The sequence below is a fragment of the Pan troglodytes genome, chromosome 2 (genome assembly GCF_028858775.2).
Source record: "Pan troglodytes isolate AG18354 chromosome 2, NHGRI_mPanTro3-v2.0_pri, whole genome shotgun sequence".
NCBI classification, from domain to species: domain Eukaryota; kingdom Metazoa; phylum Chordata; class Mammalia; order Primates; family Hominidae; genus Pan; species Pan troglodytes.
Genome location: NC_086015.1, coordinates 128,498,548 through 128,525,991, shown reverse-complemented (window position 1 = coordinate 128,525,991; position 27,444 = coordinate 128,498,548). Strand labels below are relative to the sequence as shown.

At 36.9% G+C, this 27,444-nt stretch overlaps 1 protein-coding gene across 16 annotated transcripts in view; it reads left to right on the top strand.

Moving 5' to 3' along the window:
- Nucleotides 1-22,311, top strand: part of ZNF148 (zinc finger protein 148) — a 149,539-nt gene extending 127,228 nt beyond the window's left edge. For 11 of the 16 annotated variants that reach the window (XM_063807060.1, XM_063807059.1, XM_016941824.4 and 8 more), the window contains 2 exons: nucleotides 13,659-13,777; nucleotides 14,045-22,311. In XM_063807060.1, coding sequence (XP_063663130.1) covers nucleotides 13,659-13,777; nucleotides 14,045-15,643 — 1,718 coding nt within the window. In that variant the 3' untranslated portion in view covers nucleotides 15,644-22,311. The remainder of the gene's footprint in view (nucleotides 1-13,658; nucleotides 13,778-14,044) is intronic. The other 5 variants (XM_063807069.1, XM_063807071.1, XM_063807065.1 and 2 more) reach the window with 1 other exon arrangement.
- Nucleotides 22,312-27,444: the final 5,133 nt, after the last annotated feature.

Here is a 27,444-nt window from a genome sequence, read left to right as displayed (position 1 = left end):
TAGAAAAGTGAGATGTGGAAGTGTCATAAATGTATGGTGTTCAGCTTATTTTGGAATTAGGACAATGGTTTTTTTGTTTTGTTTTGTATTTTTCATGTATACTTCCTAGACCAACTCTCAGATCTTTAATTTGTGCATAGGGCTTCCTGAGGATGTTGCTCTTACTAGAGGTAATTGATCAGTTTTCATTGATGGCTCCCTCATAAAGTGGAAGTTTAAAACCTAATCTATGGAAGCCACGAAACAGTTTCCCTCAGCCAGTCATGGTGGCTCACACATGTAATCCCAGCACTTTGGGAGGGCGAGACAGGCAGATCACCTGAGGTCAGGAGTTTGAGACCAGCTGGGCAACATGGTGAAACCCTGTCTCTACTAAAAATACAAAAAAATTAGCCTGGCCTGGTGGTACGTGCCTGTAATCCCAGCTACTCAGGAGGCTGAGGCATGAGAATCGCTTGAACCTCAGGAGGCAGAGGTTGTGGTGAGCTGAGGTTGCGCCACTGCACTCTAGCCTGGTTGACAGAGTGAGACTCTGTCTCAAAAAAAAAAAGTTTTCCTGCTCTCATTTGCTGTTTCATCCTAAGAAACTTGAGAAATAGACTACTTTAAATATTACAGTGTATATAAATGTGTAATTTCATAACTCTGCAAAAGAAAACCCAGAAAAAAGAATTTTTTAAACTTTCTTTTTGGGGAGGGAGGAGTTAGTGACCCCAATCTGTTATTTTACAAAATGGGCAAACATTGCCAATTTGAAATGCAGAATTTGAAGTTTCTCACTGCCCTGCATTCTAGGGAAAGAAAACCATTCTATACTAGAAAGGTGTTATTTAAAAAGTTTGATACCCAGAAAAATTAATTATTTCATTAGTTACCATAATGCCTGTGAGTTTTTTGCCACTTTGATTTAACTGACATTGACATGTCTTTGTGTTAGTGTTGCAGCTTCTCAGTTTTTATATTCTACTTCATTGGTTGTAATTTAGTCTCAGATGATTTCCTATAGGATGTAATTTCCTGCATAGTATATGGGTTCTACTTAGCCTGATAAATGATCTTTCCAACCTCCTGGAAGCACTATATGCCAAAGATATTCTGATATTTTCTAAAGTTTTAAGGAAAATTATTGGGTATGTAGTTATTAGTCCATGGATTTATTTTAGTAATTGTCATTGTTTCACCTTTTCTCAAGTTTATTGTTCAGCTTAAGGATATTTTCATTTAGGATATATAGCCCAGACACTGGGTTATAATTATAATCAATATGTAAGTATGGTTATAATTATAATCAATATGTATGTATAATCAATATATAAGTAATCATTTGTTATCAACCTCCTCATTCCTGTTCTTAATAGCTAACATTTTTTTGAGCTGTTATACTACTGTGCTAGGCTTCTTTCTTAAATTCCTACTTCACATTAATTATCTCATTTAACATTTGGCTCTGAGGTATATTCTATTAATATTTCCATTTTGCAGATGAGAATATAAAGTCGTAGAAGTTTAAATACATGCTTATTTCTCACAGTAAGAAATGCTGAGACCAGCATTAAAACTCAGCTCATCTGGCTGTAGAACCTGTACTCTTAAGTACTATTTTATGTTGCATCACATAATGGTACATGATCTTTTTTTGGTTAGTGTAATAGTTATGATGCTTGTAAATTTTATTGTCTACCCTTTGTAATTTATTAAATATGGATGTTTCCTTGTGTTGTCAAGTATGTTTATTATGCCATGTTAACTTTGTCATAGTCTCATCATTATTTTTCACCCAGATTTTATGAAGACCCTTTATTATTAAAATAATTTTCACATACATTCTGATTAATACAACAGTGGATACCATTTTTTGAGTATTAAGTGCTTTACATTTGCTGTCATAACAAAGAATTCATTTGGGGAAATTTTGTAGAAAAAAATCAGCAGAAAATGATTATGGAGGTAAGAAAAAAGCATGGTAGTTTAGGAATAGAAAGAAAGCCACTTTGATTAGAGCTCAGAAAGCAGAGTGGGGAATTGCGAAGACAGGTCAGACACAAGAAAGGTAGGGGCCAGATGAATAGAGGACCCTGTTTTAATTTTTATTCTTAGAACAGCAGAAGGCCAATAGTATGCTTTAAACATGATCAGATTTACTTAAATAAACAGAGGCTGGCTGTAATGTGGAATTAGAAGAAGATAATAGATCCCAGAGAAACTACTCCTTAGGAGGATGTTATGTGATAGGCTAGACCACAGGATGATGGTGTCTTGACCTTTGGGTGATGACAGTGGGAAGTGGAGAAAAGTGAACAGATTTGATAGGTATTTAGTAGGCTGAATCAGTAGGGCCTGTCAATTGTCCAAATATGGAGAGAGGATAAAGAAGAAAAAAGCTGTACAGTTCTCTCGTTTGTGCAGTTTAGAGGGGAGAGGAGTGCCATTTGTGGCATAAGCTGTAAGTTGAAGATTGTATTAGTCCATTCTCACATTGCTGTAAGGACATACCCAAGACTGGTAATTTATAAAGAAAAGAGGTTTAATTGACTCACAGTTCCACATGGCTGGGGAGGCATCAGGAAACTTGCAATCATGGTGGAAGGGGAAGAGGCAAGTCTTACGTGGTGGCAGGTGAGAGAAAGCGAGCAAGAGCAGGAAAATTGTTTTAGAAAGCCGTCAGATCTCGTGAGAACTCACTATCAGGAGAACGGCATGAGGGGAAATGCCCCCATGATCCAGTCACCTCTCACCTGGTCCCTCTTTGACACATGGGGATTATGGGGATTACAATTTGAGATGAAATTTGGGTGCGGAACAGAGCCAAACCATGTCACAGTCCCTAAGTTTATTGTGGGATATGATGTATTTGAGATTCTTAAGTGTTACAGAAGTGGATATATTATATAAGCAGTTTGGATATGTGGTTTTGGAGGTCTTGAGAGTAATTAAAGCTATGGATAGATGGGCTTCCCTTCATGCCAAAGAGAAAAATATAGAATGAGATAAGCAGAAAGCTTGTTTTGAAGAACTAAAACATTTCACATTTGGAAGGAAGAGGGTGAGCTGGAAAGACCACTGAGAAGGAGCAGTTGGAGAGGTTGAAGGAGTATGGATGTCATAGATGCCAAGGCAAAAGTGAGTTTCAGGAAAAAGAAAGGGATCACTTGAGTTGAATGCTGTTGAGAGGACTAGTAAGATTTCTGGGCCAGGTGCGATGGCTCATGCCTGTAATCCCAGCACTTTGGGAGGGCAAGGTGGGTAGATCACTTGAGGTCAGGAGTTCAAGACCAGCCTGGCCAACATGGTGAAACCCCATCTCTACTAGTAATACAAAAATAAGCTGGGCATGGTGGTGCATGCCTGTAATGCCAGCTACTCAGGAGGCTGAGGCAGGAGAATCACTTAAACCAGGGAGGTGGAGGTTGCAGTGAGCCGAGATGGCACCATTGCCCTCCAGCCTGGGGGACAAGAGCGAAACTCCGTCTCAGAAAAAAAAAGATTTCTGAAGAGACTTGGTTGTATTGGTGACCTGAGTGTGATTTACAAGAACCATTTTGATATGGTGGGTCATTGCAGCAGCCGGATGGAATGGTTTGAAGAGGGAAAGGAAGGTTTGCAGTTGCCAAAAATCAGATTAGTATGTCAAACCATAGGGAGCTAGATTATACATAAATCTTATGTCTTTATAACTCTCTCATATATAGTTTACCTTAACAGTTACCCATATATTATAGTAAAAATTTTTATCCATAAACAGCTGATTGTGTGCAGTGTCAAAGTTACCAGGGAGAAACATCACATTAGGGAAACAGTCCCACTGGATAACTGTTAGAAGAGAAACTTTAGGGCCCTTGGGTAGGGGAAAATCATCATTTTGTGGGACACCTGGAGATTGTTTTTTTCCTTACCGTGTTATTGCTTTCCTGGATGTAAAAAACATTTAAAATTTCTTGATACTTTTCAGATAAGCTTTTTGTGTCATTCTTGAAATCACTCAAGTGCTGTATAGATTTATCTTCCTTTTCCAGTAGAGACGCTTTAGCCCTCAAGGGGAAAAATGATAAAGGGATTTTCTCAATAAGGGAATTTTTCATTTAAGTGTTTTTATTTTTCTCAGGAAAAATAGATATCAGTCATTTTATTCTTATTTCAAGAATCAAGAAACAGGTCAGACGTGGTAGTTCATGTCTGTAATCACAATACTTTGGGAGGCTGAGTTGGGAGGATCACTTGAGGCCAGGAATTCGAGACCAGTCTGGACACCATAACAAGACCCTGTCTCTATAAAAAAAATTTTCATAATTAGCTGGGCATGGTGGTGCATGCCTGTGGTCCTGGCTACTTGGGAGGCTGAAGTTGGGGAGGATCACTTGAGCCCAGGAGTTCACGGCTGCAGTGAGCTATGATTGTGTCACTCCACTCCAGCCTGGGTGCCAGAGTGAGACTCTGCTCTTCAAAAAAAAAGAAAAAAGAAAAAAAAAAAAAGAATCAGAAACATACGAAAGTACACACATCAGGAATAAGATGTAGAGCCCATTATCACTACTTCTTTTTAATTGTTTGAGAATAATGGATGAGAAAAATAAGTTAAAAAATATTTTTTGCAAGCAATATGATTATAAACTTGGAAAACCCAAGAGGTTCAACTGAAAAATTACTGCAAATAAGTAAATTCATTAAAATAGCAGAAAACCATACCCTTTGTATAGCCACACACACATACGCAGGGAATAGAAGATATAACAGAAGAAAACACTCTTTTCACAATATCAACGAGAAGACAAGCCCAGGAATGAATTTAAGAAGATGTAGAAAATCCCATATGAAGAAATCATTCAAAGCACTACGGAGGATACAAAGGTTTGTGAAATGGGAAGACGTATCTTTTTTCTTCCTAGGTGAAAAGAGTAAACATAGTAAATAATATCAAATTGTTCATAAGTTAACATAAACACTTCAGAGAACTCTCCTCCCTCTAATTCTAGATGAGCTAATTCTGAAATTTATATGGAAAGTGGTCCAGCAGGACAAACGAGAAGAATGCAGAAAAAGCAATGAGGAAGATTAGCCTTACCAACAATAAAGGATATTATAAAGGCTTATGAATTGAAACATTTTGGTTCTGGCTTATGAACAGTCACACTAGTGGAACAGATGAGCAGGTCTAGGGATAGACCCATGGAACTTAATTAGTGTGTGATTATGATAAAGGAATGGTAAGTGTGATCAAGAAAAGCTGAACTTTTCAACAAATGGTGTTGGGGAAACTGGATAGCCATCTGAAAAAACAAAAGTTTTGTCCATACCTCACATTCTGCCTCAAGATAAGCTCCAAATATATGAGGATTTGTTTTTCATTTTTGTTTTTTTTGTTTTTGTTTTTGTTTTTGAGACAGAGTCTCACCCCTTTGCCAGGCTGGAGTGCAGTGGCGCAGTCTCAGCTCACTGTAACCTCTGCCTGCTCCCCGACACCAGATTCAAGCAATTCTCCTGCTTCAGCCTCCCAAGTAGCTGGGATTAGGCGTGTGCCACCACGCTTGGCTAAGTTTTGTATTTTTAGTAGAGACGGGAAATTTTGTCATGTTGGCCAAGCTGGTCTCAAACTCCTGACCTCAGGTGATCCACCTGCCTCGGCCTCGCAAAGTGCTGGGATTATAGGCATGAGCCACTGCACCCGGCCATATGAGAGATTTAATGTAAAAAATGAAACTTAACAGTTTAAACTTATGTGTCTGAAAATATGAGCAGATCGGAGTGGAGAAGTCTTTTCTAAATAACACTCAAAATCCAGTATCCATAAAAGAAAAGATTGATACATTCAACTACATAAAAATGAAAATCTCTACTAGCAAACAACTCTACCCCTACCATTCAAGGGCAGGGGAAAGGCCAGGAAAAAATCCTGAAACTCATTATAGACAAAAGACCAACCTTCTTAATAAAGCTATTTTAAGTCATCAAGCAAAAAACCTGGAACTACAAAAAAGTAGGTGGAAGATATGAGCAGACAGTTCGCAGAAAATGAAATATAAGATGGCTCCATCCACCTCCTGCTGAGATAATGTTTTTTCACCTATTAGATATGTAGTCATCAGAAAGTTTGACAACATAGTGAGTTATAGGGAAATTGTAACACATCCATGGCTGGTGTGGGAGTACAGATTCATAGCATCTCCTGTGGAGACCAGTTTAGTAATACATTTCAAAATCATGAACATATATTTTATTTGTCCAGAAATTCTTTTTATGGGTGTTTATTCCACAAATATACCTGCATATATGTGAATTAATACATTTACAAGTTATCCAATACAAAATCATAATAGCAAATGTTGGGAAATAATAGAGGATTGATTAAATAAATTGTAGTATGTCTTTCCATCAGTGAAAATTAAATAACATCCGCTGTCAGAAAGAATGAGCTAATTCTCTTTCTGCTGCTAAGATCTCCAAAATACGTTGTTGACTGAAGGAAAAAGAAAAGATAAGAACAGTGAATTAAATATGCTATCTTTGTAAAAGAATGAGGGAAAAGTAGAAAAGATTATGTATTCATTTTTACTTATGTTGTGTCAAGAAACCTGGCCAGGTGCATGCCTGTAATCCCAGCTACTTAGAAGGTGGGAATATCACTTGAGCCCCTGAATTCGAGACCAGCCTAGGCAATATAGCGAGACCCTGTCTTTTAAAAAAAAAAAAAAAAAAGAAAGAAAAAAGAAACTCTGTAAAGAAACTCGCACAAACAAATAAATGTAGTTACCTTTGTCGGGGCCAAAGATAGGAGGAAGACATTTTCCTGTATACTCTTTTTAAGTGTTTTGATTTTTTTTAACTCTGTAAATAACATTCCCTAATCCATAAATAGGGATCCTTAAGTGGCAAAACTTAAATTTTAAAAATATCTAGAATGGCTAGTTTTAAAAGAAAGGAATGGAGATGAGTATAAGAATGGGAGGGAGGAAAAGGGATATGAAAAAAGATGGTACAGTAAAAAAGGAAGGAAATATGTACTAAAGGAGAACAAAAGACAGGAATAAAAAATGAGAACCAATCAAAAAATAATAAATGACCATGGAAGGTGAATTTATGTTTGCATTCATTTTTGACTGAGTTAGCCATCATAATTGCTCTATTTAGTTGGGAGGAGGATTGTTTTTAGCAACAAAAGAACATTTGTACAAATTACTTTTAAGGCGTTAATGTTTCTGGTTTTGTTTTGGTTTTTGGTTTTTTTTTTTTTTTGCAGACAGGATCTTGCACTTGTCACCCAGGCTGGAATGCAGTGGCGCAATCACAGCTCACTGCAGCCTCAACCTCCCAGGCTCAAGTAATCCTGCTGCCTGCACCTCTGAGTAGCTGGGACCACAGACATGTGCCACCACACCCTGCTAATTTAAAAAAATTTTTTGTAGATACAGGGTCCACTGTGTCACCCAGACTGGTCCTGAACTTCTAGACTCAAGTGATCCTCCCGCCTGAACCTCTCAAAGTGCTGGGATCAGTGGCTTGAGGCACCACACCTGGTTGACTTTTTTGTTAAAGGAAATGCCGTAGTGTTGCTTTTAGTTAAATAAACTGTTAATTATTGGTTCATCTATTAGAATGTAGCAAGTAATTTAAACATGGGTTTTCTCCAGTTTATGTATGTATGTGTGTATTTATTCATTCAGAGACGGTGGGTTGGGGGTGTTTCGCCATGTTAGCCAGGCTGGTCTTGAACTCCTGGCTTTAAGTGATCCGCCTGCCTCATCCTCCCAAAGTGCTGAGATGACAGACGTGAGGCACTGCACTCGGCTTTCTCCAGTTAATTTCTTTTTAATTAATCTTGAGCTCCTTGAGGGAAAAAAATAACTTCTCACTTTGCATAGTATCAATTGTATTACCATGCATATTTAAAAATAACGTTACTGAGATATAATTCACAATTTCAGAAAACCCACCCATTTAAAATGTATAATTCATTAGTTTTTAGTATGTTCACAGAGTTGTACAACTATCACCACTATCTGGTGTTTAGAATATTTTTGTCACCCCCCAGAAGAAAACCCATACCTGTTAGTAGTCACTCCCCATTCTCCACTCCCTTCCAGCCCTGGGTCACCATTAATCACTTTCTGTCACTGTGGATTTGCCTATTTGGGGCATGTGTGTAGCCTGCACTTTCTTTCTTTTTATAGTTGAGTAATATTCCATTCCATTTTTATAGTTGGATATGTCACATTTTCATTCATTTATTGGTTGAGGGACATTTGGGCCGTTTCCTCTTTTGGCCATTGTGAATAATGCCGCTATGAATACTTGTGCATGAGTTTTTGTGTGAACTTAACATTTTTAGTTGTCTTGGGTATGTGCTTAGGGGTGAAATTGCTGGGTCATATTTAACATTTTCATGGTCTGCAAAACTGTTTTCCAAAGCACTTAATACCATTTTACAGTTCTACCAGCCATGTATGAGGGTTTCAATTCTCTACATCCATGCTTTTGTTATTATTATTTTAGCCATCCTCGTGGGTGTGAAGTGGTGAAATCAAGTGAAATCTTGTGGTTTTGATTTATATTTCCCTGATGATCATGATGGTGAGCATCTTTTCATGTGCTGATTGGTCATTTGTATATCTTCTTTGGAGAAATGCCCATTCAGATCCATTGCCTATTTTTAAATTAGTTGTGTGTTTCCCATTGAGTTGTAAGAGTTCTCTTTATATTCTGGATACACGTTCCTTATCTGATACATGATTTGTAAATATTTTTTATTCCATTCTGGAGTTATGTCTTCACTTTTTTACAACCATACCATGAAGTTTATCATAAGTGTACAATTCAGTGACATCAAGTACATATATAATGTTGTGTAACCGAATAGAAACTCTGTACCCATTAAGCAATAACTCTCTTTTCCCCTCTTCTTCAGTCCTGATAACCACTGTTCTACTTTCTATCACTCTGAATTTTCCTGTTCTAGATACCGCATATAAGCAGAATCATTCCACATTTGCCCTTTTGTATCTGGCTTCTACATTTAGCGTAATGTCTTCAAGATTCACTCATGTTGTAGTATGTATCATAATTTCATTTTTCTAGGTGAATAATACTTCATTCTTTGTATGTGTCACATATTTCTATCCATTCATCTGTTGATGGACACTTGGGTTACTTCTGCCTTTTGTCTATTTTGAATAATTCTGTGATCAGTGTTGGCATACAAGCATCTGTTTGAATCCATGTTTTCAATTCTTTTAGATATGTACCTAGGAATGGAATTGCTGGGTCATGTGATAATTCTGTTAAACTTTTCGAGGAAGTGCCAAACTCTTCCTCAGTCCCAACAGCAGACATATTTCCTAAATGTCATTTCATTTGTGTGTGCGTTTTTTTTCCTTTAGACAGAGTCTTTTTCTGTCGCCCAGACTAGAGTACAGTGGTGTGATCTCGGCTCACTGCAACCTCTGCTTCCCAGGTTCAGGTGATTCTCCTGCCTCAGCCTCCTGAGTAGCTGGGATTACAGGAGTGTGCCACCATGCCTGGCTAATTTTTGTATTTTTAGTAGAGACAGGGTTTCACCATGTTGGCCAGACCGGTCTTGAACTCCTGACCTCAAGTGATCCACCTGCCTCTGCCTCCCAAAGTGTTGAGATTACAGGTGTGAGCCACAGTGCCTGGCCTATCTTTTCATTTTTTTGATAGTGTCCTTTGAAGCATGAAAGTTTTAAATTTTGATTAAGTCCAATTTATTTATTTTTTGTTTGCTTGTGCTGCTTTTGATTTTGTATAGGAAACCATTGCCTAACTAAGGTCATAAGGATTTATTCCTATATTATATTCTAACATTTTTATAGTTTTAGGTCTCACATTCAGGCCTCTAATCCATTTTCAGTTAACTTTTGTTTATGGTGTGAGAGGTGTGGGAGTTGGTTGGGGGGTCTAACTTCATTCTTTTGTATGTGGGTATCAAATTTGTTGAAAAGACTATTCTTTCCCCATTACCTTGGCACCTTTTTAGAAAATCAGTTGACCATAAATGTAAGGATTTACTTTTGGACTCTGAATTTTATTCCTTGATATGTATGTCTTGTCCTTAAGCTATTATCACGATATCTTGGTTATTGTGGTTTTGTAGTAAATTTTGAAATCTGGAAGTATAAGTCCTCCTGCTTCATTCTTCTTTTTCAAGATAGTTTTGGCTCTTTTAGATGCGAATTTTAAGATTAGTTCGTCAATTTCTGTTTTAAATCTGTAGATCAGTTTGAGGAGTTTTGCCATCTTAACGTTGTCTTCCAATCCACAAATATATAGAATGAATTGAATTGTAATCAACTTACTGATTTTTCTCTTTCATTATCACTTTTGATAAATAACTAACTTCTGACGTTAATGAGCTCTATCATCTACATTCTTTTTTAAATTTAGTTTAATTTTTTTTGAGATGGAGTCTCACTCTGTCACCCAGGTTGGAGAACAGTGGCTGGATCTTGGCTCTCTACAACCTTCACCTCCCAGGCTTAAACGATCCTTCCACCTCAGCCTCCCGAGTAGCTGGAACCATAAGCGCACACCATCACACATGGCTAAATTTTTGTATTTTTAGTAGAAACAGGTTTCCCCATGTTGCCCAAGCTGGTCTTGAACTCCTGAGCTCAAGCAGTTCACCCACCACAGCCTCCCAAAGTGCTGGGATTACAGGCATGAGCCACTGCACCCAGCTTTACCAGTTCTATTTCAAAATTTGCACGTATTCTTTCTTCCCCTGTCCAACAACATTACCTGTAATCTCCTTCCCTTCCCATCTTGGTTCCTCTGGATTTTGTTCTTTTGATTGTGCACCATTTCAGCGGTATTCAGTATTGATAATCAGTTTCTCTTCACTGGCTCCTCTGCCTTCAGTCAATTCAGTCTCCCTGTCCTAAACAGTGCTTATTCTGGAATGGATTGCCTCTTAACTATTATTTCCCATCTCCATCTTCTCATTTCTTTCACTTCCAAACTTCCTTTATAAGTGACTTTCTCTCCCAGCTTCCATTGCTTCATTAGTTAATGCATTCATTACCCCTTGACCAAGTGCCTTAACTTTTCGGCCTTCAATATTTCCTTTCTGTAAAATGAGTGAATTGGTCTGGATTCATTGTAGTAAGCTGTCTTTCTAGTCTCTGAATCTTTGGAACCCTTACTTGGAGCCCCATTGTATACAAGTGAGCTATTCTGTACTAATTTTGAGTGGTAAGCTTTGAGCCTGTTGCCACATCAGCAGCCGTCCGTGTGGGCCTCTGGAGCTTGAAAGAGCACAGCTCAAAAGCCACTGGAAACCCTTCAGCTCTAAAATTTGGTAGCTCTGCAGTAATTACTGAAGTTACATTCCTGAAAGTTTTAAACAATTTACTTGTGGCCAAATTAAATTCTCTTCTTAGACACCATTTCTCCTGCACATTTTATAGTATCTAAACACTTAGAGTACTGTTATTTCCCTCCCCACCCCCAACATTTTTTTCCCCTTGGCTTTAATCTCTCTGCTACTGAGCTTAAATTTCAACACTTCTAAGAAACCATTCCAAATTATACTAGCTCATAGTAACATTTTCCCCTTGATAATCCACTGTAATGGTCACTATTTATGCCTTTCATTTGGCACTTAAAATTATCACAAGGGGCAAGGCGCAGTGGCTCATGCCTGTAACCCCAACACTCTGTGAGGGCAAGGCAGGAGGAGGATTGCTTGAGCCTGGAGTTCGAGACAGGCCTTGGGCAACATAGTGAGATCCCATCTGTACAAGAAAAAAAAATTTTTTTAATTGTGTAAGGTACTTTGAACTACATCAGTATAATTTAGGCCTGGATTCTGACCTAAAGAAATATAATCTAGTAGAAGAATAGAGATATGCAAAATAATTAAATATAATTATTTCTTTTTTTTTTAATACTTTAAGTTTTAGGATACATGTGCACAATGTGCAGGTTTGTTACATATGTATACATGTGCCATGTTGGTGCGCTGCACCCATTAACTCGTCATTTACATTAGGTATATCTCCTAATGCTATCCCTCCCCCCTCCCCCCACCCCACAACAGTCCCTGGTTTATGATGTTCCTCTTCCTTTGTCCAGGTGTTCTCGTTCAGTTCCCACCTATGAGTGAGAACATGCAGTGTTTGGTTTTTTGTCCTTGTGATAGTTTGCTGAGAATGATGGTTTCCAGCTTCATCCATGTCCCTACAAAGGACATGAACTCATCCTTTTTATGGCTGCATAGTATTCCATGGTGTATATGTGCCACATTTTCTTAATCCAGTCTATCGTTGTTGGACATTTGGGTTGGTTCCAAGTCTTTGCTATTGTGAATAGTGCAGCAGTAAACAACTCAGTAATTTGAAATTTAAAAAAAGTTTAACTCAATGATTATTGAGTTGAAAGTAATGAGTGCCATAGAAGAGGTACAGATAGAATTCTGTGGAAACTTAAAGATACCTTTCACCTTGGAGAAAAGGACAGAGTATCCCAAAGGAGATGGGTTGGGTCTCAAAGGGAATATAGTATTTGAACACCCAAAGGTGGACATTCCCAATCGAAGGAGCAGCGTGAATCAGGGCAAAAGTAGGAAAGCATGAGATGGTAGGTATTTTGGTTTGTCTGAAAGGGTTACCAAGAGAAAGAGTGAAATATAAAGATGTAAAAGTAAATCAGAATAGACATAGTGTTGTTAGTTGTCTTTTTAAAATGTGTGTATCTTGTTTTCCCAATTATGTTATAAACTTTGAAGACAAGTAGTATGTCTTATACTTTTAACCTCCTACAACAAGGGGTTTGGATATAGTAGTAGTATTTGGTAAAAATTTTGTTAAATGTATGAAAGGGAGAAACAGTAGTTTCCCCAACAAGCATTATTCAAGGTAACTTCTTGTCATACCCTTCTGTTTACTTAGACTGTGGTTTTATCAGTAAAAACTATTTTAGAGCTTCATAGTAGTGGTTCTTTACAGCTTAGAAATCATTGCGGGGGCCAGTGGCACAATGGATAACACACCTGACTATGAATCAGAAGATTCTAGGAGTCATTAGGGGATTTTCAAAAATGGGGGTTATGTGTTATGTGTCCAATTAACAATACTCAGTTTAATTCATTCCCTAAATGATATGGGAAGTGCTGGCTTGAGTTGAGGAAAAGAATAAATATAAACAAACTTAAGACTCTTTAAGTTCTTTTTGTATTTTATTAAATTAGATTTTTAAGGATATTTTCAGGATTCAGATTTTATTTAACCACAAATGTTTTAAAAAAGGAATTGAGTTAAAAAACTGTCTCCAGGAATTGTGTTGTATTGTGCATGGGTAACTTTTTGTTTTTTACTGTTATACAATATTTTATATGATTGAAAAAAAGATTAGAAACATCAGCTAGTCTGTTCATATTGCTATAAATTCCTGGCACTGCTGTTCTTCTTGGAAAGAGGGTATTACATACGCACATAACAAAAAGACAGGAAAATGGACTGTGCCTGTATTCATCCTTTTCTTTCCAATAGCATATGCTAATCCTTTTCATTTTTATAAAGCAAAATATATTTGGCAAATGAAATTGGAAGTTACAACTTTCAAAAGCCATTTATTTTAGAGATTCTTATGGCAAAGCAATTCATTATTTTACAATATTTGTTTTGTTTTAAACTTTCTATATTATGTGCTAGGTGAAAAACCATTTCGCTGTGATGAATGTGGTATGAGATTCATACAAAAATATCATATGGAAAGGCATAAGAGAACTCATAGTGGAGAAAAACCTTACCAGTGTGAATACTGTTTACAGGTAAGAGAGATGGCTTGAAATTCTTCTACTGTAATTAAATTATACAATAATTATAAATTAGATTAGAAAATATTACAACTTAGAGCTATTTGAGGGGCCTTCTAACTCTTACAGATTAGATTTATAATAGAAAATTGGCTCAGTGAATTTGTTTGGAATTATGTATGTTATTGCATTAATATATCTTTATATTAATTGTTTTGTTTCACTTTTTCTTTTCTTGGTTGACCAAAACCACAACCCACTACCATCCTCTGAATTCAACAGTATTTTTCCAGAACAGATCGTGTATTGAAACATAAACGTATGTGCCATGAAAATCATGACAAAAAACTAAATAGATGTGCCATCAAAGGTGGCCTTCTGACATCTGAGGAAGATTCTGGCTTTTCTACATCACCAAAAGACAACTCACTGCCAAAAAAGAAGAGGCAGAAAACGGAGAAAAAATCATCTGGAATGGACAAAGAGAGTGCTTTGGACAAATCTGACCTGAAAAAAGACAAAAATGATTACTTGCCTCTTTATTCTTCAAGTACTAAAGTAAAAGATGAGTATATGGTTGCAGAATATGCTGTTGAAATGCCACATTCTTCAGTTGGGGGCTCGCATTTAGAAGATGCGTCAGGAGAAATACACCCACCTAAGTTAGTTCTCAAAAAAATTAATAGTAAGAGAAGTCTGAAACAGCCACTGGAGCAAAATCAAACAATTTCACCTTTATCCACATATGAAGAGAGCAAAGTTTCAAAGTATGCTTTTGAACTTGTGGATAAACAGGCTTTACTGGACTCAGAAGGCAATGCTGACATTGATCAGGTTGATAATTTGCAGGAGGGGCCCAGTAAACCTGTGCATAGTAGTACTAATTATGATGATGCCATGCAGTTTTTGAAGAAGAAGCGGTATCTTCAAGCAGCAAGTAACAACAGCAGGGAATATGCGCTGAATGTGGGTACCATAGCTTCTCAGCCTTCTGTAACACAAGCAGCTGTGGCAAGTGTCATTGATGAAAGTACCACGGCATCCATATTAGAGTCACAGGCACTGAATGTGGAGATTAAGAGTAATCATGACAAAAATGTTATTCCAGATGAGGTACTGCAGACTCTGTTGGATCATTATTCCCACAAAGCTAATGGACAGCATGAGATATCCTTCAGTGTTGCAGATACTGAAGTGACTTCTAGCATATCAATAAATTCTTCAGAAGTACCAGAGGTCACCCCGTCAGAGAATGTTGGATCAAGCTCCCAAGCATCCTCATCAGATAAAGCCAACATGTTGCAGGAATACTCCAAGTTTCTGCAGCAGGCTTTGGACAGAACTAGCCAAAATGATGCCTATTTGAATAGCCCGAGCCTTAACTTTGTGACTGATAACCAGACCCTCCCAAATCAGCCAGCATTCTCTTCCATAGACAAGCAGGTCTATGCCACCATGCCCATCAATAGCTTTCGATCAGGAATGAATTCTCCACTAAGAACAACTCCAGATAAGTCCCACTTTGGACTAATAGTTGGTGATTCACAGCACTCATTTCCCTTTTCAGGTGATGAGACAAACCATGCTTCTGCCACATCAACACAGGACTTTCTGGATCAAGTGACTTCTCAGAAGAAAGCTGAGGCCCAGCCTGTCCACCAAGCTTACCAAATGAGCTCCTTTGAACAGCCCTTCCGTGCTCCCTATCATGGATCAAGAGCTGGAATAGCTACTCAATTTAGCACTGCCAATGGACAGGTGAACCTTCGGGGACCAGGGACAAGTGCTGAATTTTCAGAATTTCCCTTGGTGAATGTAAATGATAATAGAGCTGGGATGACATCTTCACCTGATGCCACAACTGGCCAGACTTTTGGCTAAAAAAAAAAAAAAAAGTGTAAATAATACTGGCACTTTAGAACAGATTAATCAAGAGTGGGGTTACTCTGTGTAAATGGAGTGCTGTACAGATTTAAGAGCAATGCGTAATAACAAGTTAAGCTGATATGAATAGCAAGATAATCCAATAACTGCATTTCGTTTGGTTAGTCAGCATTCTTTGAACTGCCTTACATGTTGTCACCTTTATAGAAGCAATGCATTACTTGTTTTAGATCAGAAACTTGCTATTCCACCCACACCAAGTTAAAAAGGAAAAAAAAAAGACTTTCGCACAATTGTTTCCTAACTGATAACATTGTACATTCTTAGGAGATTAGTAATTGTGTGAAATTTACTCATACTGTTTCTAAGTTTTTCAGCATAGTCATTGCACTTCAGCAGGGAATCTGAGTATACTTTACAGACAGAGTGAACTTAAAAGTTTAATGTCAAGAGATTATGGCTTAAATAAATTAGTGTGTCCTATAGGGGGAAAAAAACCAAGAAACCACCTTTTAAAAAGAATGATATGCCATATACCCTTGATTTTCATTTTGCATTATATTGACGTGTTTTTTTGAAGGAAAAAAAGTAATAAAAATCTGATAGTCTAAGACTCCACTATTTAAAAGCCTAATTACTTTAAAAATATGCATACTTTCAAAACTTTTACCAAAACACACAACTGTTGAAGCAGTCACTTCTCTATGGAAGTATGCATATTGGTGTCAGTTTCTTTGTACAGTTGTACTTAGATATTTTTTATGATTTTTCATGTGCAGGTATCAAGGTTTTGAAGTTTTAGTAAAAGAAATTCTGTAGATTACATTCCCAAGAACATAATGCTTACACAAAATGTATATTCCACGTTTTAAAGCTTAATTGTATTTTACTTTACATATACACTTCAGTTAACATAGAGCACTTAGAATCTATTTGGTATTTTTGATTTCTCAAAGTAAAAAAAAAAATTAGATTTTTAGGTTTGATATGGTTGTGTCATAATCATCTCATAATTGACAATTTTAACTTTTGGCAATAAAAGGAAATTGGGATATCTTTGGAACTGTAAAACCTGGTTTAATCTTTTTCTTTCTAGACTCTTGATAGATTGAATAATTAAACAGTATCCAGAGAAACTAAAGAAATGGGCATTTTAATTGCATATTTTATCTTGAGTTACTTTTTAATGAACACTGCTCATTACAACTTTACAAACCAAAAGTGTTTACTAATTCCAGTAACTACCATTTCTTTTTCAGCTAGATGAGTGATCGGAAAATTTTTGTTGCATTTCAAAATCTAAATAAACTACAGACTTTATCCTTATACCATGAATGTTTTTTTTTAATACTCTGTCTTAAAATAATACAGCATGGTACAATAAATAGTGCTTTTATGTATATATACACACACACACTTTTCTGAAGAATGATGGTTTGAGTTATGTGTTGGGCAGTTTTGATTTTTGGAAGTTATATTAGTTATTGACTCTTTGTTACAACTTTTTCATTTTTACATTTTAAATTTCTGCCATCGTTGTCACAATGCACATCCTGATATAGCACCAGTGAAAATCTAAAATTAATACCCTTGGAAAATGAAAATATTCTTAATTTCCATTTTGACTCTTATACTGGCCCTATAGCTCTGCAGTCTTTGTTTCAATATAGAATATGTTATCCGTTTAAATTATTTTTTCTTTTATTTAATGTTATCCGAAGACTGTTCTCATAAAGAAAGGGAAGAAATAACTATCCACCCTTAACATCCTTCATTTATTTTGAATATATTGGTGTTTTTATGATAAGGAATATAAATTATATTTAATGTGGTTTCCTGTATACTTTGGTTATTAAGTTTTGCTTGAAATAGTAGTTTTCCCGTTTGACAGCTTTCTTTGCTGCCAAAGTTTTCAAGAATTTAAGACTTCTTTGAAGTAAATATTTAAGTTCTGCCATTATTGACTCTTAAGATTGTGTGTGTTGTGTTGTGCATTACATAATTACAAAAAGGCTTCATTCAGGTGATATGTTAAAAATGGAACTGTGCTCACCCTAAATAGGCATTGGTATTTTTCTCTTTTGGTGAGAGTAGGCATTTATTTCTTGAGTTGTTTTGGAGCCTGATCAAAAATTTTGTTCATGGAGAACTTGATGCAATTTTGATACAGTGGAGAGGTTTTTTTCGGTTGTTTTAACATCACCAGCATAGTTTTTAGAATGTGACTCTTGCTGAGCATTTAGGGTGAGCTTGGGAAGGAAGGCCTTTGAAAATGGTAGTTATGCAAGCAGACTTTCAGGTGTTGCATTCCTGTTTTCAACACATTTCTTTAAATCTACATAATGGCAGACTTTTCTACCAGGTTATAAGCATTTTTTAGATAAGTGATACTCAGCCAGCATAACTTATTGACTTACCATTTACGTATAGTCATCACTCTCTTACTGTGAAATTCCAAATGCCTACCAGAGTTACCTTGTTCTATCATAATATAACAAACATCTCAACAGTTTTGGATTTCCCCACTTTGGTTCAGAAGGTTATTTAATTTCTATCTGGGCATTAATGGAGAACATAAGTAGCCTTGTGTGCTGCTTCAGATTGAAACATGGAGGATATGAGATATTCTTCTGCAATTCATGTTTCTCATTTCTCAAAGTGAGCACATTGTTCTATAAAAACATGCTGGTACACCCTTAAACTTTTGATCAATCTGAGTGAGGTGTGCTTTTCCTCTTGGGACCTACTCACGTTTGAAGATTGGAAACATCACGTTAGGCGAGGTAATATCTCTTGAACATCTTCTAAAGGGTTTTTTAAAACCTTATTCTCACATATTTCATTTGTCTTGAATATTTAAGTGGCTCTTAAACGTTTTGGGTCTACATGCAAATGTGGTACTTAATAAGGTAGGAATCCATCTTCTTAGCTCTGGCTGAGGGTGCCAGCCATCGGTCAGGTCATTTTTATCTCAAGAGGCAGAAGGCAGTTATGTCAAGAATTGTGCTCAGGGCAGGATTTCGTTTCCGCAGAGGAGAGACACTTGCAGAGTGCCAGCTAGGTTAGATCTTTTGCCGCTTCTTTCATTTGATTAATTTGGGTTTTTAAAGGGCTGTTTAAAAAAAAAAAAAAAGGCCGGGAAACTTTAAAAGTAGGCATTACTGTAGTACTGCATTTCTTAGAACATTTTAAACTAGAACTCATTTTTTTTCACAGTATATTTACTTGAAGAAGCACTATAATAATCATTGAGAAGTATTTTGAGTCTGAAATTTAATTTAATTTTCCGTTTCAAATTGCTTTATTTCAGGGAAATAATTTTCCAGTTGTTTTGCTATATTCTGCAAATAAAAACCGTGTTTCCTTTTTTCACTTAAACTTTGGTAGGAAACAAACTAAAGCAGACAAACATTTCTTGTTATGTTTGTTGCTTTCTTTAATCCAATGGATAAAAAAGTAAAACCCTGTAAACATTATTTTATTTTTTTATGCAATACCATGCTGTAAATATGGTTCATCAAATAAGGATGTACCTATGATTGAATCTTTAATTCTGCACAGTTAGAGTTTATATATAAACGTGTCTTGACAATCAAGGACTTTTATGTGAGTCTTCCTTTATGATGTTTATTAATGTTATGCATTCCATTTGTTTTGAAGTGAGTACCAATGTGCTAATTTGTATTGTCTGAAAGTATGTAATGTTTTTACAGCTTGTTTTTAAGAATCTGTAAATATGTACAAACAAATCACAGTACTGCTTTATGTTAGAAGGCATATGATGTTGTACTGTATGTAAGCAATAATACATAGCAGTGCTAACTCTACAAGTAGCATCAGGAAAGTTCTAAAAACATTTCAGAGTTATTAATTATCCTTATTTCATTTAATAATGATTATCTTTAATCAGTTTTTATAAGCAAATTCCATTGTTCCTCCTATTGGAACGTAACACTGTTTACACAGCATAATTGAAGTTGCAGGGGAGACAGGCTAAATCTGACTTCATCTGTACTCACTTTCACTAAGCATTGAATGGCCTTACCACTCTTCTGCAAGATGGAGGAAGACCGCAAAACTTAGTGCCCATCACACTGAAGGAAGGGATGTGGTTTTTTTTCCTGCTTCTGTACTGCTACCTAACTTTGTGATTTGCTTTGGATTTTAATATTTGTTTCTGTTTTAGATTCAAGCCCGTAAGTTTTGAGGTGACTTCAGCTCCATTGTGAAATAGATAGTTCTCTTCATATTTCATAACTACATTTCAATAATTCTAAACTTTCTACATTGATTTTTAGATACTTATTTTTCAAGCTTGGTTTCTCAGCTGATCAGATGAATTTATTCAACTTCAATACAAAGAAAGACAAACCTATTATAGTTTCAAGTGAGTAGACATTATATTGTACAGGACAGCTATTTGAACACACATCACTGCTTTAGAAATAAAACCGCCAATTTATAAATGTATATGACCTACATTTTATAGGAAAAAATGTTTTTAAATGCTAGTCATTTATATAATGTGCTTTGAAGGATTTGCTAGTCCACTTCTGTCACTTTTTAGTACACTGGTATCTTTTATATGTAATGTATGCTTTTTATTATTGTAGCAAAGCATTTCAGTAGAAAGAATTTTGCAACAATATGGGGGAAATTTTTCATTGTTGGATTTGAATTATACTGGATTTTATCTGTGTAGTCTTACTTGTCTTTATTTTAATGCTGTCTGAAGGGAACTTGGTATCCAAATAAAGCAGGTAACCTCATTTTACTTCAAGGGCATACTGTGTAGTGCTGAATTTAATCTGAAAATCTGATGATTTTGAAAAGAAAAACAAGTTTATAAACATTGTACAGAAGAAATTAAATGTGTGATGGAAATCCTGATGGTGGAGCACGTTGAATTTTCTGATATATAGTGTTATTTTCCTGGGATCCCCTATGCCTTCTTTGTATTTCAACTAATAAAGGAAAAACCCTGTCATTAAAACTGGTAAGATAATAGGATATTCTGATTATACAGTATTACTATTCCTATCCCATTTTCTGACCTTTTCTCAATCACTGTAAATTTTTATTTTCTATTTCCTATTGATAATTAAATATGTACATAATATAGACACTGTTGTATAGAACTAAATGAATTGGGTTGCTATGCTTGAGTGGGTAGTGAAATGGAAATATTTGATGAATACTGAGAGTTCCTAAAATGCTAGAGCAAATTTCCGAGGGAAAGGGGGGCATCGTGTGTCTTGGGAAGGTTGCAGCAGGTTGTTTCTTCAACTCCCTAAGAAATCATTGTGAAGGACTCAACTGCAAACTCGGGATCAGATACAAAATGGGTCTTTCCTTCCCCTCTCCCCCCAAAAATAGGAGCACTAAATTTTAAAATCTACTCAGGTGACAGTTGCTTTGCAATGAAACTTATCACATTGAAATTTTCAGTGTTAAATAAAAAGAGATTTGTGATATTTTTAAATATAAACTTTTACATCAGTAGTCAGCAGCCTGACAATTGAAATTTGGTAAGTCGATATATTTTAAAATATTTTGCTCTCCAAATAGAATTGTTTTTAAACAATTGGAAGGATTTTTTGTTTCTTTAAATATGTTTTAATTGTCATTGTAAAAACAAAATCTTGCTTGACCCTATATTATGCCATGAATGAATTGCTGAGCCTTTATAATATAGTGACAGCTTGTTTCATGCATAGTCATGGAACATAGAGATGTTCTTTAAACTGACCTATTGATAAGAGGTTTAATGAGTTTCACGGCTTTCAACACTATTGTCATATAGTTATCTTTGCCATTTGGAGTTTATAAAACCATTTTATGTATTGTGATACTAAAGGAAGTTGTTTTGCTTTACTTTAAATTGAATTATTAGACTAATATTTGCAAATTCTGCATTTTAAATGTGGACACTGGCTGTTTGAAAAATAAAATATAGAATACAGTTTTATGGATAATTTTCGAGCTGAATTTTTCACAATATTCTGAACCAAATAACGAATGGTAAATATGCAAAAATCATGGTGCATAGATACAACCGTAAAGAGAAAAGAATTTCTGTGTGGAATTAACAGTTACACAAATTGGGTAACAATTATCAGGGCCTTTATTATAGCTTTATGTGGAATGTTATTCTAAAATGCAAGAGTCAAATGTTACTGTCATTGAATATTTTAGACTTGAAACGTGTTTATCATAGGGCTAAGAAAATATGTGTTTTTTTCTTTACAGATAAGACTCTGTTAACCCACTGTCAGCATACGTGGGATTTCTTTTCTTTTTTCTTTCATTAGTGGAGATTTGTTTTCATCCATCTACCACCTTGCCAGTACCCTAGCTTGTGACCAGCGGGATGCATTGTAAGAAAGTTGTCTGTGGTTAGGAGTGCAGTCTGGGTCCATGGAACAAATTTAAACTAATTGGCCCTCGCAATGATCAGTCCTAGGACCCTGGCCTTATTATTAGCATGGTGCTTTAACCAATTGTACATAATAATACCACTGATAGTCTACTAATGCATTTCCTAGATCCCAGTTTTTCTTGAATGATTAGGAATGGTGGGGAGAGGGGAGGGGAGATATTCTACATGATACTTCTCCAATCTTCTAAAGATTATAAGAAAAAATAAAAAATTGAAGTCACTTGAATTAATGTGTTGTCATTGAGTCTTACTCGACAATTTATCATGCACAAAGTGATTATGAAGATTTTCCTGATTATATGTTTGGATTGAATTTAAAATTTTTTTTTTTCAGAATGCTGGCTGTTCTGTTTTATTTCTTCTCTGGTGAACCTGATAGGATATAAATTATATTCATATGATGCATAAAGAATGAATGGAGGTGAAAAGTTTTAAGTGAACTAAAGCTAAAATTTGGGTCTCATAATTTTCTTTCTTTTGTCATTTTCAAGTGTAATTAAAAGGAACATTTTACCCAGACATTCACACAGCTGCATATGCATATGTGTAAGAGCTGGGATGTGAAATGTGATATTGTAAATTAGAATGACATTTCAAAGTGATTTTCAAGTGACTGGGAAAACTCAAGTTTAGAAATGGACTTGAATTGTTAGAGAACATTTGAGCATTTGCATATTTACCTACTAATACAGATGAACTTTTAAAGTTGTAACCTTAATTTTCCCTAGCTTCTCATTCTTAATAAGGTTCTGAAAATAAGATGTTGTGTCAAGGTGGGGAAGGGAGCCAAAGAAATGCCTTGCCCAAGGTAGGAACTGTGTTTTCTATTGATTTGAGTCTTACTGGGGCCGACTTCTTTGACCCTGCGTTCATTCAGCACCAATCATCTATTTAATAACAGGCATTGTGCTCCATGCAAATAATAGATGGTTGAGGCCATTAGCATCTTTATTTGACCATGTGAAAGGTATTTATAGTGTTATCAATTGCAGGTTGCAGTATTGTACTTTAGATTATTCAAGCAAACAATGAGTGTTAAGATGTGTTGAGTGCTATGCTGAGTAATCTCATCCCTCAAACTTGTAAGTACATTTATTCCCTTTGTTAGGATAGGATTAGAAAATATAATCTTAATAAATTTCACAAGATAGAAAATATATACAGACTAAAAAAGTGGAAATAGGGAACATTGTTAAAAATTATACTCTACCTAAAAATAACAAAGTTAGGGATAGGATTCAAGCCTGGACTGTGGAAATGAGAAACAGACTTTGTTTTGAAGGAACTGACCTACCACAGGACTGAGGTTCACACACGTTAGAGTGAAAATACACTAGAGGGTCACCTGTACCCCACTGCGGGGTTGGAAATGGGTGGTGAGAGATGGTTTCCTGGAAGTGGAGAAATAACTAAACCAAGGCTGATTCGTCATTCTAGCAGTCTTCATGGAAAGGTATTAATATTTTAAACACCTTGAAGTCATATGCTACTTGTTCAATCCTCCCAGACTACGATTATGTTTATGGTACTTCATGTTAAATAACTTCCAGCTGTCCCTTTGTATGATTCTCTTTCTCTTCCTTGGCCATTTCCTTCAAGGTATTTTGGCCTCTGCCAAACTTACCTTTTAAACTTCCGATACGGTAGTTTTCCCTATGGGAAAACTATGGAAGTTTCAGCACCATCACCCTAACGCAACTTTTGTGAAGACAGTATGAGGGTTAAGCCTGATTGCTAGATCACGAAATGGCTGAAAGAGGACACAGCAGAGTAAACGCATGCAGAGTAATTTGAGACTTCACAGAAGATGGCTGAGAGCAGTTTTGTGCATTGTCGGGGGTGGGGGGGAAGGGGAGAGTATACACAGAGTCTAGTAATATGTGTGTAAAAAATAGGGTTTCCTTTTTTTGTGGATTGTTTTATGTTTTTTTCGGGGGGAGGGGGATGGAGTCTTGCTCTGTGGCCCAGGCTGGAATGCAATGGCATGATCATAGTTCACTGCAGCCTTGTACTCCTGGGCTCAAGTGATCCTCTTGCTTCAGCCTCCTGAGTAGGTGGGACTACAGGCATGTGCCACCATGCCCCATTATGTTTATTATGTTGTGTAGAGACAGGGTCTTGGTATGTTTCCCAGGCTTGCTGTTGAACTCCTGGTCTCAAGTGATCACCCTACCTCGGACTAAAAATATCCTTCAAGAAAATACTTCCAAGGCAGCATATCCAATGCTGCATGGGACAGCTTTAAATGAGCTATGCATGTTTTTTGTTGAGGATGATTGTGAGACAGTAGAGCTGTAGTTTGATAATATTCTATAGGCTGCATGGGCAAATAAGGGGCAGTGAAATAAGCAGAGGACTTAAGAGGATTAAATCACTGTTCTGCCTTGATCTATCTGTGTAGCCTCGTTCAAGTCACATATTTTTCTGAGCCTCAACTTTTTCATCTGCAAATTAAGGGTAAAGAATGCCTATATGAATTGCTGTGAATGTCAAATCACTTGAGATAATTTGTAAACTGTAAAGTGCTAAATACATACCCTATTCAGATTTTATGTATTTATTTTCTTAAGGAGGTCTCGCTCTGTTGCCCAGGTGGAGTGTAGTGGCATGATCATAGCTCACTGTATCCTCGAACTCCTGGGCTCTAGAGATCCTCTTGCCTCAGCCTTCTGAATAGCTGAGGCTTCAGGCTTGCTCCACTACGTCTAGCTAATCTTTGTTTTATTTTTTATAGAGACAGGGTTTTTTTGTTTGTTTGTTTGTTTATGTTACCCAGGCTGATCTCGAACTCCTGGACTGAAGCAGTCCTCCCTTCTTGGCCTCCCAAAGTGTTGGGATTACAGGTGTGATTACACTGTGCCCAGCCTATCCAGATTTTGAAGCAGCACAAAAGCAAGATAGAGTTGGACAAGTGTATTTACTGTATTTACTGTATTCAGTAAATACAGATTCCAAAGTATTTGGAATCTGGAGGGGGTGGGGTGGGAGATGAATAAGAAAATTAAAAAACAAACAATGTGGAGTAGATTGTATTTCCCATATGCTCTTCTTACAACATGATGTTGGGATTCCTTCAAAAGGAGTAGAGTCTATGTTACCTCCCATTGAGCCTGAGTGGACTTTTTAAGTGCCCCAACCAATAGGAGAAATGGTAGAAATGACACTACATGACTTTGTGGGCTAGGTCCTAAAGGCAATAGAGAGCCTGGCTTCCTCACAATTGGAAGCTTCATCTCATGTAAAGCAGAACATGTAATAACTTTCACTTGCAGACAATATTATCTTTCAAAAGACTGAAGAAGATATGAGAGTCTGTCTGGATTTAATTGACCAACAAGGAATAACTAGTTAGTGAGGCAGAAGTGATAGGAATTTTGTAAATAAGTGATTACTTATCTCATAATTTGTGTTCACTGGGAAATGGAGTACAGCGTATTATTTTATAGCACATGCCCTAAACCTTAGAAACACATAATCAAAAAACTTCATTAAAAAACTATGACTCCAGCCTGGGCAACATAGCAGAGACCCCCATCTCTCAAAAAAACTTTTAACACCCAGGTGTGGTGGTGCACACCTGAAGTCCCAGCAACTCAGGAGGCCGAGATGGGAGGATCATGTGCTCAGGAGGTTGGGGCTGCAGTGAGCCGTGATTGTGCCACTGCACTCCACTCTGGGTGTCAGAGTGAGACCCTGTCTCAAAAAAAGTATGATTTCATTATCACATACACTGAACGGGATGGAACATTCTGGACGAAGTCTAAACAACACTGACATACATTGCCACAAATGAGAAACAATAAGCAGAAGTGTCATCCTACAAAAGTAAGGGAATATACTGAGGTGGAAGTCCCCACTTTCTCACTCCTAAGCTATTGGTTAGTCAGGAACGGGAACCTGGCTGACCCATGAGGCAAAAGCAAAATTATGGACAATGAGGTTAGGATGTTGGAACCCCTTTTTTCTCTCTTCCTTTTTTTCTCTTACATTATTTTTCTTTCACTATTTCTGTCCCTTCTTTGCTATTATTTTTATTTCTTTCTCCTGAGTGTCTATACCGTAATCACAGGTATACATCGAATAGAAACAACCAGCAGATGCTATGTGATGAGTTTTGAAGCCCTGCCTCTCATGCAGGTTAGGTTTATTTGTTTTTTTTTTTTAAGTATTCATATTTCAGGAACATTCAAAACTAAATTGATCATCAGGAGAAGATTGTGAGACCCCCTGGATTAGATTGTAAGCTTCTTAAAGGCATTAAGTTCAGAGAGCATAAAGCTACCTCACACAATGAGCAAGTGTGAATGAATGAACAATGCTAGGGGGTACAGGAGGCATTCGGAGGGCTATTTGAAGGTATTAGAAGTATGGTGGAAATTCAGTGGCATTAAGGTGATGCTGTCATCCAGGAGCCTGGAAATGCCAGAATTCTGCACTCAACTACAACTTGCACTTGCCATAACCTTCAAAAAAAAATTCCGTAAAGTGGCACACAAGAATCAAAGGCCAGTGGGAAACAAGGCACCCTCTTAATACAATATGTGCTATGCCCATTTCCCAAACCCTAGTATAGAAATGAGCTAGAGGATGTGGCTGGAACTATAAGGCCTCTAGAGCCACTTCCTTCCCCTTGGCACCTTACCACCTCGTGCTGACCGGGGCATCTCAGTATATGAGAATCGAATGAATAAGGAGTAGGATGGCCAGGACTCATCAGTGAGCAGGTGGGCCCCAGCCCTTTTCTCACTGCTGCAGTTGCATAGGAGCAAAGAAAAGAAGAAGCAAAAAAGAGACATGTCCACATGTGAGGCTTAGTAATGGAAAATGCTCACTGCTGGATGGGGTTCAGTAAGTATTCTATGATCTAATCAATCAGGCCACTCCTGGAGGGCAGGGCTTGTGAATATTTCTCAAATTCTTTGGAACCCTCCCTCCCTTTTCTACCACAGCCCAAACCACCTTCAGGTCTTGCCTGGGTTTCTGTAAGTTCCTGTACATGCACTCTTCTTGGCCTCTGGTTCTTGCTCCACATAACAGCCATGCGTCAGAAGCTTCCCAGTTGTTACTTGGAGAAACATGGCATTCCTTACCTTGGCCCTGTGAGGTCATCCGCTGCCCGTAGCCCCCGCCTTCCCTACAGTAAGGCTCTCATCCTCTCTCCTCTTTCACCACTGGACTGCTTTCAGCTTCGGATACTTGGTCATGTCCTCTTGGGCTACAAAGGCACTATTTTCTCTCTACACTCCATTAAACCTCCTACTCCCACCCCATGCATCCCTTGGATTTCAGCCCTAGCATCACTTTCCCAGAAAAGCGTATCCTGATTTTCCTGATTAGGTCACATTAACCATTTCAGAAT